We start from the raw sequence: 13090 nt of genomic DNA on the forward strand, positions 1-13090 counted from the left end.
GTAACTAGCAGGTAACATTCACAAGAATGGGAAACAGAGAATACTTCTGACCATACATCCTTCACTTTCAGAGGCATTGGCATCAGTGAAGTCTTCCACCCTCAATATCCTGGGTGAATGATTGACATAAATTGATGGTTGACTCACTTCCTGGTGCCTCTAAGTCTTTCTACGATCTACAAGCCACAAGTCAGGAGTGGGAGAGCCTGGACGAGCGCTGTTCTAATAATACACAAAAAGCATGACAAGTGGACTGCTTGAATAGTATTCTTCTATCTCCCAGAAAGAGCTCTCAGTCCCTCCATCTACAAAATACACGGCAGGTACTCTCCCAGCATAGTCCAATGACATCTCCAAAATCCACAGCCTTCATCTGCAAGGATAGCACTCTTGGGAACAACACCTGCAAGCTCCTCTCCCAGTCACACACTAAACTGTTGGACTGCACCCAATCAGTGAGAAGCAGCAGCAATTTCATTTAGGACCACAACCCAGGTTTGAAAAAGGCAGCACTTCGCGGCAGTTCTCAGAGTCGAACAGTGCCTAATCACTGAACAGGATTTGTTAGAAATGGTGAATAAAAATAAGGCAGGTGCAAGCTGAGCAGCCATTGTTGGAATGGCCACTGTGCAAGTGGGCCAGTGTTGGAGCGATTTGGCTCATCAGGCCTGGGTGAGGTAACTATCGGGTAAGTTTCTTCCCCTTCTTTATTCTTCATTCCTGGTCTGTTAGGGCAGTGAGAATGGCTCCAGGGGCTGTGTTATAGTCAGTGGGTATTCTGGGAGATGTCCAGTCTCCCGAGTAACTACACCTGCACCAGGTGCACCGAGATGCAGCTCCTCAGAGAATGTGTTAGGAACTGGAGCTGCAGCTCGATGACCTGCAGCTCAAACAGGAGACTGAGAAAGTAATAGGTACGAGCTACAGGGAGGCCAGAGGAGGCAGGTAAGTGGGTGACTGAAAGGAGAAGGTAAGGCAATGTACAACTTTGGATACCATTGAGGGGGATGACTTACCAGGGGACGAGGTGAAGGGGACTGTAGTAGTAATAGGAGATTCCATAGTTAGAGGAGTAGAGACGAGATTCTGTGGATGTGATAGAGACACCAGGTTGGCATGTTGCCTCCGTGGTGCCAAGGTCAGGAATGTCTCGGATCGGTTACATGGCATTCTAAAGGGAGAGAGTGAGCAGCCGGAAGTCTTGGTGCATATTGGCACCAATGATATGTGTAGGAAAGATGAAGAGGTTCTGAAGAGAGATTTTAGGGTAGGAAGCTGAAAAGCAGGACTCCTGGGTAATAACCTCTGGATAGCTGCCTGTGCCACATGTCAGTGAGGATATGAATAGCATGGTAGGCAGATGAATGCATGACAGAAGAATTGGGGCACAGGGAGAGCTGCAGATTTCTAGATCTTTGGGATCTCTTCTGGAGAGCGTAGAAGGGGACAGGTCACACCTGAACCCAGGGAGGGGGTCCAATATCCTTGCAGGTTTGCTAGAGTTGTTCGAGAGTGTTTAAAGTAATTTGGCAGGGGGATGGGAACCGAAGTGATAGGGTTGAGGATAGGGTAGTTTGTTTACAAACAAAGGCAGTGTGTAGTGAGAGAGCTAGCAAGGAGAGGCTGAAATTAGGGATAAGTTGCAATGTAAAAACGAGGACAAAATAGAAAAGGGTGATGAATACAGAAGGTGCTATACTTAAATGCATGCAGCATATGGAATAAAGTAGATGAGCTTGTAGCACGGTTACAGACTGACATAAATGACGTTGTGGGCATCACCAAATCATAGCTGAAGATAATAGGTGAGAACAACATCCAAGGATACACATTGTATTGAAACGACAGGTAGGTAGGCTGAGGGGTGGAGTGGCTCTATAGGTAAAATTGAAATCAAGTCATTAGAAAGAGGTGACATGGGACTGGAAGATGTACAATCATTGTGTTAGAGCTAAGAAGTAGCAGGAGTAAAAAGACCCTGGTGGGTATTATATACAGACCTCCAAAGAATACTAAAGATGTAGTCTACAAATTACAATGAGAGATTGAAAATGCATGCCAAAAGGGCAATGTTACAATAGTTACGGGGGATTTCAGTGCAGATAGATTGGGAAAATCAGGTTGGTGCTGGATCACTAAAGGGGGAACTTGTAGGATGCCTACAAGATGGCTTTTTAAAGTAGCTCGTGGTGAGCCCACCAGGGGATCAATTATTCTGGATTCGATGTTGTGCAAGGAACTAGAATTGCTTAGAGAGCTTCAGGTAAAGGAACCCCCAGTGGCGAGTGATAGAATTCATCCTGTAGTTTAAGAAGGGGAAGCTAAAGTATGAGTATAACAGTAGTGTAAAGGGAATTACAGAGGTATGAGAGAGGAGCTGGCCAAAATTGATTGGAAGGGAACATTAGCAGGGATGATGCAGAGTAGCAATGACTGGAATTTCTGGGAGCAACTTGTAAAGGGCAGGATAGATACATTCCAAAGTAGTATTCTAAAGGCAGGATGATGTAACCGTAGCTGACGAGAGAAGTGAAAGCCAACATAAAAGCCAATGAAAGGACATATAATAGAGCAAAAAAAAAATCAGTGGGAAGTTATTTAATTGGGAAGTTTTTAAAAACCAACAGAAGGCAACTAAAAAGAAGTCATAAAGAAGGAAGGAAAGAATATAAAGCTAAGGAAGCCAATAACATAAAAGAGGATATCAAAAGTTTTTTCCCCCCCAGAGTAAAAGAGAGGTAAGAATAGATATGAGAATGCTGGAAAATGATGCTGGAGAGGTAGTAATGGGGAACAAAAAAATGATGGATGAACTGAATAAATATTGTGTATCAGCCTTCACTGTGGAAGAAACTTGCAGTATGCTGGAAGTTCAAGGGTGTCAGAGTAAAAGTGTGTGAAGTTGCCATTACTAGGGAAACTGAAAGGTCTGATGGTAAATAAGTCACCTGGACCAGTTGGCCTATGCCCCAGGATTCTGAAAAAGGTGGCTGAAGAGATTGTGGAGGCATTAGCAATGATCTTTCAAGAATAACTAGATGCTGGCATGGTTCCAGAGGACTGGAAAATTGAAAATGTCACTCCACGCTTCGAGAGAGAGAGAAGAAAGGAAATTATAGACCAGTTAGTCTGACCTTAGTTGTTGGGAAGATGTTGGAATCGATTGTTAACGACGTGGTTTCAGGGTACTTGGACACACGTGATAAAATAAGCCATAGTCAGCATGGTTTCCTTAAGGGAAAGTCTTGCCTGACAAATTTGTTAGAAGTCTTTGAAGAAATAACAAGCAGGATAGACAAAGGAGAACTGATGGATTTTGTTATGTGGATTTTCAGAAGGTCTTTGACAAGGTGCCACACATGAGGCTGCTTAGCAAGTTAAGAGCCCTTGGCATTACAAGAAAGATATTAGCATGGATAGAGTATTGGCTGATTGGCATGAAGCAAACTGGAATAAAGGGAGCCTTTTCTGGTTGTTCCACAGGGGTCTGTGTTGGGACCAATTCTTTTTATGTTATATGTCAATGATTTGGATGATGGAATTGATGGCTTTGTGGCCCACTTTGTGGATGATACATGGACAGGTAGAGGGGCTGGTAGTTCTGAGGAAGCAGAGAGGCTACAGAAGGATTTAGACAGATTAGGAGTATAGGCAAAGAAGTGGCAGATGGAATACAGTGTCGGGAAGTGTATGGTCATGAAGTTTGGTAGAAGAAATAAAGCATGAACTATTTTCTAAATGGAGATGAAATTCAAAACTCTGAGATGCAAAGGAAAGTGCAGGGTTCCCTAAAGGTTAGCTTGCAGATTGAGTTAGTGGAGAGGAAGGCAAATGCGATGTTAGCATTCATTTCAAGGGGATTAGGATATAAAAGCAAGGAGATAATGTTGAGGCTTAATAAAGCATTAGTGAGGCCTCACTTGGACTATTGTGAGCAGTTTTGGGCCCCTTATCTAAGAAAGGATGTGCTGACATTGGAGAGGGTCCAAAGGAGGTTTACAAAAATGATTCAAGGATAGAAAGACTGATCATATGACAGACGTTTGATGGCTGTGGATCTGTACTCTGGAATTCAAAAGACTGAGGAGGGACCTCATTGAAACCTATCAAATATTGAAAGACCTCAAAAGAGTGGGTATGGAGAGGATACTTTACCAAAGACCAGAGGACACAGCCTCAGAATAGAGGGACATTCTTTTTGAATGGAGATGAGGAATTCCTTTAACCAGAGGGTGGTGAATTTGTGAAATTCATTGTCACAGACAGCTGTGGAGGCCAAGACATTGGATATATTTAAAACAGAATTTAATAGATTCTTGGTTAGTCAGGGCATGAAAGGGTACAGGGAGAAGGCAGGAGGTTAACACTGAGAGGGAAATGGATCAGCCATGATGAAATGGTGGAGCAGACTTGATGGGCCAAATGGCCTAATTCTGCTTCTATACCTTATGGACTTCTGATCTTAACTGGCTCAGAGGAAGCTGGTCCTACACATCACCATCATGGAGCCCTCTCCCTAACTGCAACGTGACAGTAGCTTCATCAGAAGAACTGCAGTGGTTTCAGAAGACAGATGCCACCAGCTTGTCAGGGGGAGTTTTGCTCAGCACATAAATACTGGCCTAGACATTGAAAATCTCAACCTGAAGTGAATAAAAGAATCAGGCTTTATTAAAACTTCGAACGCACTAGAGAAGTCCAAAGCTACATATAATACATTCATCCTACCTTAACTCAATAGCAAAGTTAGGATTCACTGATACCATCCATTCACAGTGAGAGTTGCTGGGATATCCTTCTAGTATAATATGTCCTCTTGAAGCATTCATTACAGCTCCACATTCTAGAAACAGAAAAAAAATCAAAACTCTTGAGAAGTTCTGCAAAACTTACATTTTAATGTGTATTCGTCCCTCCTGTAAACTGAGCAACACTTAACTAATGATCACAGTTTGCATTTATATAACAGCTCAGAAACTCTATTGTAGAGTTCTAGATTTATGAGTGCGGCATGCTAGATTTTAATCAGAATGTGATTTTCTCAAAGCAGTCTATTGTCTACTGCTCCTTAGATGAACAACAGAAGATTGCTTCTGGGTCCTGTATGTACATTTCAAGTACAGAGGCACCAAATGTGTATTGGCAGCAATTGGTTTGCAACATATGGACATCACTTATACAAAATTCATTGGGCAGGCGTCCATGCACCATTCAAACTGAAGCTGCTGCCACAGTTAATGAGAGGTGTGTTTCAGCATGACAGCGTGAAACAGAGGTCTAAAGCATGTACTCCACCATCTGGAACCATTTAGTTACATGTTTATTTCTCAACATGGGTCAAAAAGGGCAGCACGGTTTTGGTGGGCCGAAGGGACTGTTTCTGTGCCGTGTGACTCTGAATGTATGACTCTCTCCCTGGCAGCCAGTTGTCAATACCATCACTCTGCCCTGTCACCAGATCCCACCTCCATCATCCCTCACTGCATACCATTGAGATGCATTTTCTCAGCTTGGTCTTCAGTTTTATCTTTGACGTGACGCACAATTCAAAGGGCTCTGGTCAGAATGATACTTCCCTTCCTCTCAAGAGTAGCAGATTGTCATCCTTTGCAGTTGTGGGAGATCAAATGCACATACTACACCAGCCACCATCATTTTCCATTACACTGCTTCCATTGCTTCTGAACTTCACTTTTCGCTACTTTACCCATCTTTCTCATTATGACAGCCTCCCCTCCTTACATTACCCCGGCTCTTAACCCCCGTCTCACTGCTCCCTAACCCTGTCTCTGAGTACCCCAAGTCCTGTTTTAATATTTATGGGTACTGAGTACTTTGCCAGCTGTTTCCACTTGAAACAAAACTCATGCTGAGATCCTAATAGCTCACTACTTCATACGGTTATTTGTCATCAGTACAGTATTTATCCTGGATAGCTGAGACGAGTGATTGATCACCGGAATTACAGAAATCATTTGCCAGATCTATGGGAGAGCAAATAAACAACACTGTGGTTACCAGAGACAAGTCAAGCACAGTTGCTGGGATAAATAAGCTTATGCCTAGTTAGAACGGGGAGCATTCTGGAGACGAGGGAAAACTCCCTTACTCAGAGGGCTGTAAATCTTCACAAGTCTCCAATGCAGACAGCAGTCACTGAGTGTTTCAGATGGGGACTGGGAATAGAAGTGAGAAGCAGAATTCACTGACCACCCAGCTTACTCTCAATTCTGTTTCTGATGCTCTAATAGAAACGGATGTAAAATGCCTGCTTCACCAGGGTGTATGGTAATAGCGTGTCATTTTAACCAGAGGGAGTGACCTTAGGGTATCACGTAAGGCATGGAAATGCATGCAAAGTGCCAGTTTTATAATAAGTGAATGCAACTGCCAGATAACCTAAAGGGTGTGGATACTGAGTACCAGCTTTACCGAGGGAAATGCGAGTGACACGTTAACCAATGGGACTGGACGCTGAGTACCAGGTACCAGCTTTACTGAGGGAAATGCGTGTGTCACGTTAACCAAGGGGACTGGTTGTACATAGAACACAGCAGAGCAGTAGGCCGTCTATCCACAATGTCTGCACCAAACACAATCCCAAGTTAAACTAAATCTTTTCTCCCTGTACATAAGCTATATCCCTCCATTCACACAAGCATCTAACGCCTCTTGAGCACCACTATTGCATCTGCATCTATTGCTCCCTTGGCAGTACGTTCCAGGCACAAACCACACTCTGAGGATAAAAACTTGTCCCGCGTATTCCCTTTAAAATTCCTCTCTCACCTTCAGTGCATGTCTCCTAGTACTTGACATTTCCACCCTGGGAGAAAGATTCTGTCTATTGTCTCTGTACCTCTCCTGGTGAGGCCTAGCCAAACAACTGCAACATGTAGATAAACAGCTTCACCTGGGAGAGTCAGCGCATCCTTGGTTCCTACGACCAACACATCCAGTGGGAGTAAAAAACGGACAGTTTAAATTGAAAAGGAAATGGAGTGAGTGTGGAAGTGCAAGAACAGTTTAACAGTTGGTAGTGGGAGAGGAGAAACAGGATAGTTAGAGGAGAACAGAATTTCAGTCACATATTGACAAGAATGAGCCAAAGCCTTAATTAGGGCATCATATTGACGAAGGTAGAGCAGTGGATGTAGTGTATATGGATTTCAGTAAGACATTTGATAAGGTTCCCCATGCAAAGTTCCTTCAGAAAGTAAGGAGACATGGGATCAAGGAGACTTTGCTTTGTGGATCAAGAATTGGCTTTCCCACAAAAGGCAAAGAGTGGTTGTAGATGGTTCAATACTCTGCATGGAGGTCAATGTCCAGTGGTGTTCCACAGGGATCAGTTCTGGGACCCCTCCTCTTTGTGATTTTTATAAATGACCTGGATGAAGAAGTAGAAGGGTAGGTCAGTAAGTTTGCTGATGACACAAAGGTTGGGGTGTTGTGGATAGTCTGGAGGGTTGCAAGAGGTTACAGCGCGACATTGATAGGATGCAGAACTGGACAGAGGAGAGGCAGATGGAGTTCAACCCAGATAACTGTGACGTGGTTCATTTCAGTGGGTCACATTGGAAGACAATATAATATTCATGGTAAGATTCCTGGCAGAGAAGAGGATCAGCGAGATCTTGGGGTCCACGTCGAAAGCACCCTCAGAGCTGCTGCGCATATTGAGAGTGATGTTAAGAAGGCATATGGCGTGATGGCCTTCATCAGCTGTGGGATTGAGTTCATGAAATGTGAGGTAATATTAAATCTATAAGACCTTAGTTACACCCCACTTGGTGTTCAGTTCTGATCACCTCACTACAGGAAGGAGTGGTTACTATAGAAAGAGTGCAGAGGAGGTTTACAAGGATGTTGCCTGGATTGGAGAACATGGTTTATGAACATAGGCTAAGTGAAGTTGGCCTTTTCTCCTTGAATCAAAGGAGGATGAGAGGTGACCTGATGGAGGTGTTTAAGATGATGAGAGGCATGGATCGTGTAGATAGCCAGAGGCTTTTTCCCAGGGCTGAAATGGCTAACGTGAGGGGGCATAGTTTTAAGGTGCTTGGAAGTAGGTACAAGGGGGATGTCAGAGGTAAGTTTTTTCACACAGAGTAGGGGGTGAGTGGAATTCACTGCCAGCGACGGTGATAGAGGCAGATACAACAGGGCTTTTAAACAGACTGTTAGATAGGTACATGGAGCTTAGAAAAATAGAGGGTTTTGTGGTAGGGAAATCCCAGGTAGTTTCTAGAGTAGGTTACATGGTTGGCACAACATTGTGGGCCGAAGGGCCTGTAAGGTACTGTAGACTTCTATGATTCTATGTTAGCAAAATAGAAAGTTTAACAAACAATGAAATAAATAAGAGGGAGAAGATTCAATGCATAATTTGGCATGGGTGCATCTGTGCATTTTCACATAAACACTTGTCAGACAGGAATAATCTGGAATGGACTGATCAGGCACAAAGAATCTGGAATGGACTGATCAGACACGAAGAATCTGGAATGGACTGATCAGACAGGAAGAATCTGGAATGGACTGATCAGACAGGAAGAATCTGGAACGGACTGATCAGACAGGAAGTATCTGGAACAGACTGACCAGGCACAAAGAATCTGGAATGGACTGATCAGGCACAAAGAATCTGGAATGGACTGATCAGACAGGAAGAATCTGGAACGGACTGATCAGACAGGAAGAATCTGGAACGGACTGATCGGACAGGAAGAATCTGGAAAGGACTGATCAGGCATGAAGAATCTGGAATGGACTGATCAGACAGGAAGAATCTGGAACGGACTGATCAGACAGGAAGAATCTGGAATGGACTGATCAGACACGAAGAATCTGGAATGGACTGATCAGACAGGAAGCATCTGGAATGGACTGATCAAACAGGAAGTATCTGGAATGGACTGATCGGACAGGAAGAATCTGGAATGGACTGATCAGACACGAAGAATCTGGAATGGACTGATCAGACAGGAAGAATCTGGAACGGACTGATCGGACAGGAAGAATCTGGAATGGACTGATCGGACAGGAAGAATCTGGAATGGACTGATCAGGCACGAGGAATCTGGAATGGACTGATCAGACACAAAGAATCTGGAACGGACTGATCGGACAGGAAGAATCTGGAACGGACTGATCGGACAGGAAGAATCTGGAATGGACTGATCAGACACGAAGAATCTGGAATGGACTGATCAGACAGGAAGCATCTGGAATGGACTGATCAGACAGGAAGAATCTGGAACGGACTGATCGGACAGGAAGAATCTGGAATGGACTGATCGGACAGGAAGAATCTGGAATGGACTGATCAGGCATGAAGAATCTGGAATGGACTGATCAGGCACGAGGAATCTGGAATGGACTGATCGGACACGAGGAATCTGGAATGGACTGATCAGACAGGAAGAATCTGGAATGGATTGATCGGACAGGAAGAATCTGGAATGGACTGATCAGACACAAAGAATCTGGAATGGACTGATCGGACAGGAAGAATCTGGAATGGACTGATCAGAGAGGAAGAATCTGGAATGGACTGATCAGACACGAAGAATCTGGAATGGACTGATCGGACACGAAGAATCTGGAACGGACTGATCGGACAGGAAGAATCTGGAATGGACTGATCGGACAGGAAGAATCTGGAATGGACTGATCAGACAGGAAATATCTGGAACGGACTGATCAGATAGGAAGAATCTGGAATGGACTGATCAGACAGGAAGTATCTGGAACGGACTGATCAGACACGAAGAATCTGGAATAGACTGATCAGACAGGAAGAATCTGGAATGGACTGATCAGACAGGAAGAATCTGGAACGGACTGATCAGACAGGAAGAATCTGGAATGGACTGATCGGGCACGAGGAATTTGGAATGGACTGATCAGACAGGAAGAATCTGGAATGGACTGATCAGACAGGAAGAATCTGGAATGGACTGATCGGACAGGAAGAATCTGGAACGGACTGATCAGACAGGAAGAATCTGGAACGGATTGATCAGACAGGAAGAATCTGGAATGGACTGATCAGACAGGAAGAATCTGGAATGGACTGATCAGACACAAAGAATCTGGAACGGACTGATCAGGCACGAAGAATCTGGAACGGACTGATCAGACAGGAAGAATCTGGAACGGACTGATCAGACAGGAAGAATCTGGAACGGATTGATCAGACAGGAAGAATCTGGAACGGACTGATCGGACAGGAAGAATCTGGAACGGACTGATCGGGCACGAGGAATCTGGAATGGACTGATCGGACAGGAAGAATCTGGAACGGACTGATCGGACAGGAAGAATCTGGAATGGACTGATCGGACAGGAAGAATCTGGAATGGACTGATCAGACAGGAAGTATCTGGAACGGACTGATCAGATAGGAAGAATCTGGAATGGACTGATCAGGCACGAAGAATCTGGAACGGACTGATCAGACACAAAGAATCTGGAACGGACTGATCAGGCGCGAAGAATCTGGAACGGACTGATCAGGCACGAAGAATCTGGAACGGACTGATCGGACAGGAAGAATCTGGAATGGACTGATCGGACAGGAAGAATCTGGAACGGATTGATCACACAGGAAGAATCTGGAACAGACTGATCGGACAGGAATAAACTGGAATGGACTGATCGGACAGGAAGCATCTGGAACGGACTGATCGGACAGGAAGAATCTGGAATGGACTGATCAGACAGGAAGAATCTGGAACGGACTGATCGGACAGGAAGAATCTGGAAAGGACTGATCAGGCATGAAGAATCTGGAATGGACTGATCAGACAGGAAGAATCTGGAACGGACTGATCAGACAGGAAGAATCTGGAATGGACTGATCAGACACGAAGAATCTGGAATGGACTGATCAGACAGGAAGCATCTGGAATGGACTGATCAGACAGGAAGTATCTGGAATGGACTGATCAGACAGGAAGCATCTGGAATGGACTGATCAGACAGGAAGAATCTGGAACGGACTGATCAGACAGGAAGAATCTGGAATGGACTGATCAGACACGAAGAATCTGGAATGGACTGATCAGACAGGAAGCATCTGGAAAGGACTGATCAGACACAAAGAATCTGGAACGGACTGATCGGACAGGAAGAATCTGGAACGGACTGATCGGACAGGAAGAATCTGGAATGGACTGATCAGACACGAAGAATCTGGAATGGACTGATCAGACAGGAAGCATCTGGAATGGACTGATCAGACAGGAAGAATCTGGAACGGACTGATCGGACAGGAAGAATCTGGAATGGACTGATCGGACAGGAAGAATCTGGAATGGACTGATCGGACAGGAAGAATCTGGAATGGACTGATCAGGCACGAGGAATCTGGAATGGACTGATCAGACAGGAAGAATCTGGAACGGACTGATCAGACAGGAAGAATCTGGAACGGATTGATCAGACAGGAAGAATCTGGAATGGACTGATCAGACAGGAAGAATCTGGAATGGACTGATCAGACACAAAGAATCTGGAATGATCTGATCAGACAGGATGAATCTGGAACGGACTGATCAGACAGGAAGAATCTGGAATGGACTGATCAGGCATGAAGAATCTGGAATGGACTGATCAGGCACGAGGAATCTGGAATGGACTGATCGGACACGAGGAATCTGGAATGGACTGATCAGACAGGAAGAATCTGGAATAGATTGATCGGACAGGAAGAATCTGGAATGGACTGATCAGACACAAAGAATCTGGAATGGACTGATCGGACAGGAAGAATCTGGAATGGACTGATCAGAGAGGAAGAATCTGGAATGGACTGATCAGACACGAAGAATCTGGAATGGACTGATCGGACACGAAGAATCTGGAACGGACTGATCGGACAGGAAGAATCTGGAATGGACTGATCGGACAGGAAGAATCTGGAATGGACTGATCAGACAGGAAGTATCTGGAACGGACTGATCAGATAGGAAGAATCTGGAATGGACTGATCAGACAGGAAGTATCTGGAACGGACTGATCAGACACGAAGAATCTGGAATGGACTGATCAGACAGGAAGAATCTGGAATGGACTGATCAGACAGGAAGAATCTGGAACGGACTGATCAGACAGGAAGAATCTGGAATGGACTGATCGGGCTCGAGGAATTTGGAATGGACTGATCAGACAGGAAGAATCTGGAATGGACTGATCAGACAGGAAGAATCTGGAATGGACTGATCGGACAGGAAGTATCTGGAACGGACTGATCAGACAGGAAGAATCTGGAACGGATTGATCAGACAGGAAGAATCTGGAATGGACATCAGACAGGAAGAATCTGGAATGGACTGATCAGACAGGAAGAATCTGGAACGGACTGTTCGGACAGGAAGAATCTGGAACGGATTGATCAGACAGGAAGAATCTGGAATGGACTGATCAGACAGGAAGAATCTGGAATGGACTGATCAGACAGGAAGAATCTGGAATGGATTGATCAGACAGGAAGAATCTGGAATGGACTGATCAGACACAAAGAATCTGGAACGGACTGATCAGGCACGAAGAATCTGGAACGGACTGATCAGACAGGAAGAATCTGGAACGGACTGATCAGACAGGAAGAATCTGGAACGGATTGATCAGACAGGAAGAATCTGGAACGGACTGATCGGACAGGAAGAATCTGGAACGGACTGATCGGACAGGAAGAATCTGGAACGGATTGATCAGACAGGAAGAATCTGGAACGGACTGATCGGACAGGAAGAATCTGGAACGGACTGATCGGACAGGAAGCATCTGGAACGGACTGATCAGACAGGAAGAATCTGGAACGGACTGATCGGACAGGAAGGATCTGGAACGGACTGATCGGACAGGAAGAATCTGGAACGGACTGATCGGACAGGAAGAATCTGGAATGGACTGATCGGGCACGAGGAATCTGGAATGGACTGATCGGACAGGAAGAATCTGGAATGGACTGATCAGACAGGAAGAATCTGGAACGGACTGATCGGACAGGAAGAATCTGGAAAGGACTGATCAGGCAGGAAGAATCTGGAACGGACTGATCGGACAGGAAGAATCTGGAATG

At 44.9% G+C, this 13090-nt stretch overlaps 1 protein-coding gene across 4 annotated transcripts in view; it reads right to left on the reverse strand.

The window, feature by feature from the left end:
• Positions 1–13090, reverse strand: part of pamr1b (peptidase domain containing associated with muscle regeneration 1b) — a 177009-nt gene that overhangs the window by 136196 nt on the left and 27723 nt on the right. For all 4 annotated transcript variants that reach the window (XM_059975429.1, XM_059975430.1, XM_059975431.1 and 1 more), the window contains exon 4: positions 4729–4843. In XM_059975429.1, the coding sequence (XP_059831412.1) occupies positions 4729–4843 (115 nt within the window). The remainder of the gene's footprint in view (positions 1–4728; positions 4844–13090) is intronic.

The sequence above is a fragment of the Hypanus sabinus genome, chromosome 7, assembly GCF_030144855.1.
Source record: "Hypanus sabinus isolate sHypSab1 chromosome 7, sHypSab1.hap1, whole genome shotgun sequence".
NCBI classification, from domain to species: domain Eukaryota; kingdom Metazoa; phylum Chordata; class Chondrichthyes; order Myliobatiformes; family Dasyatidae; genus Hypanus; species Hypanus sabinus.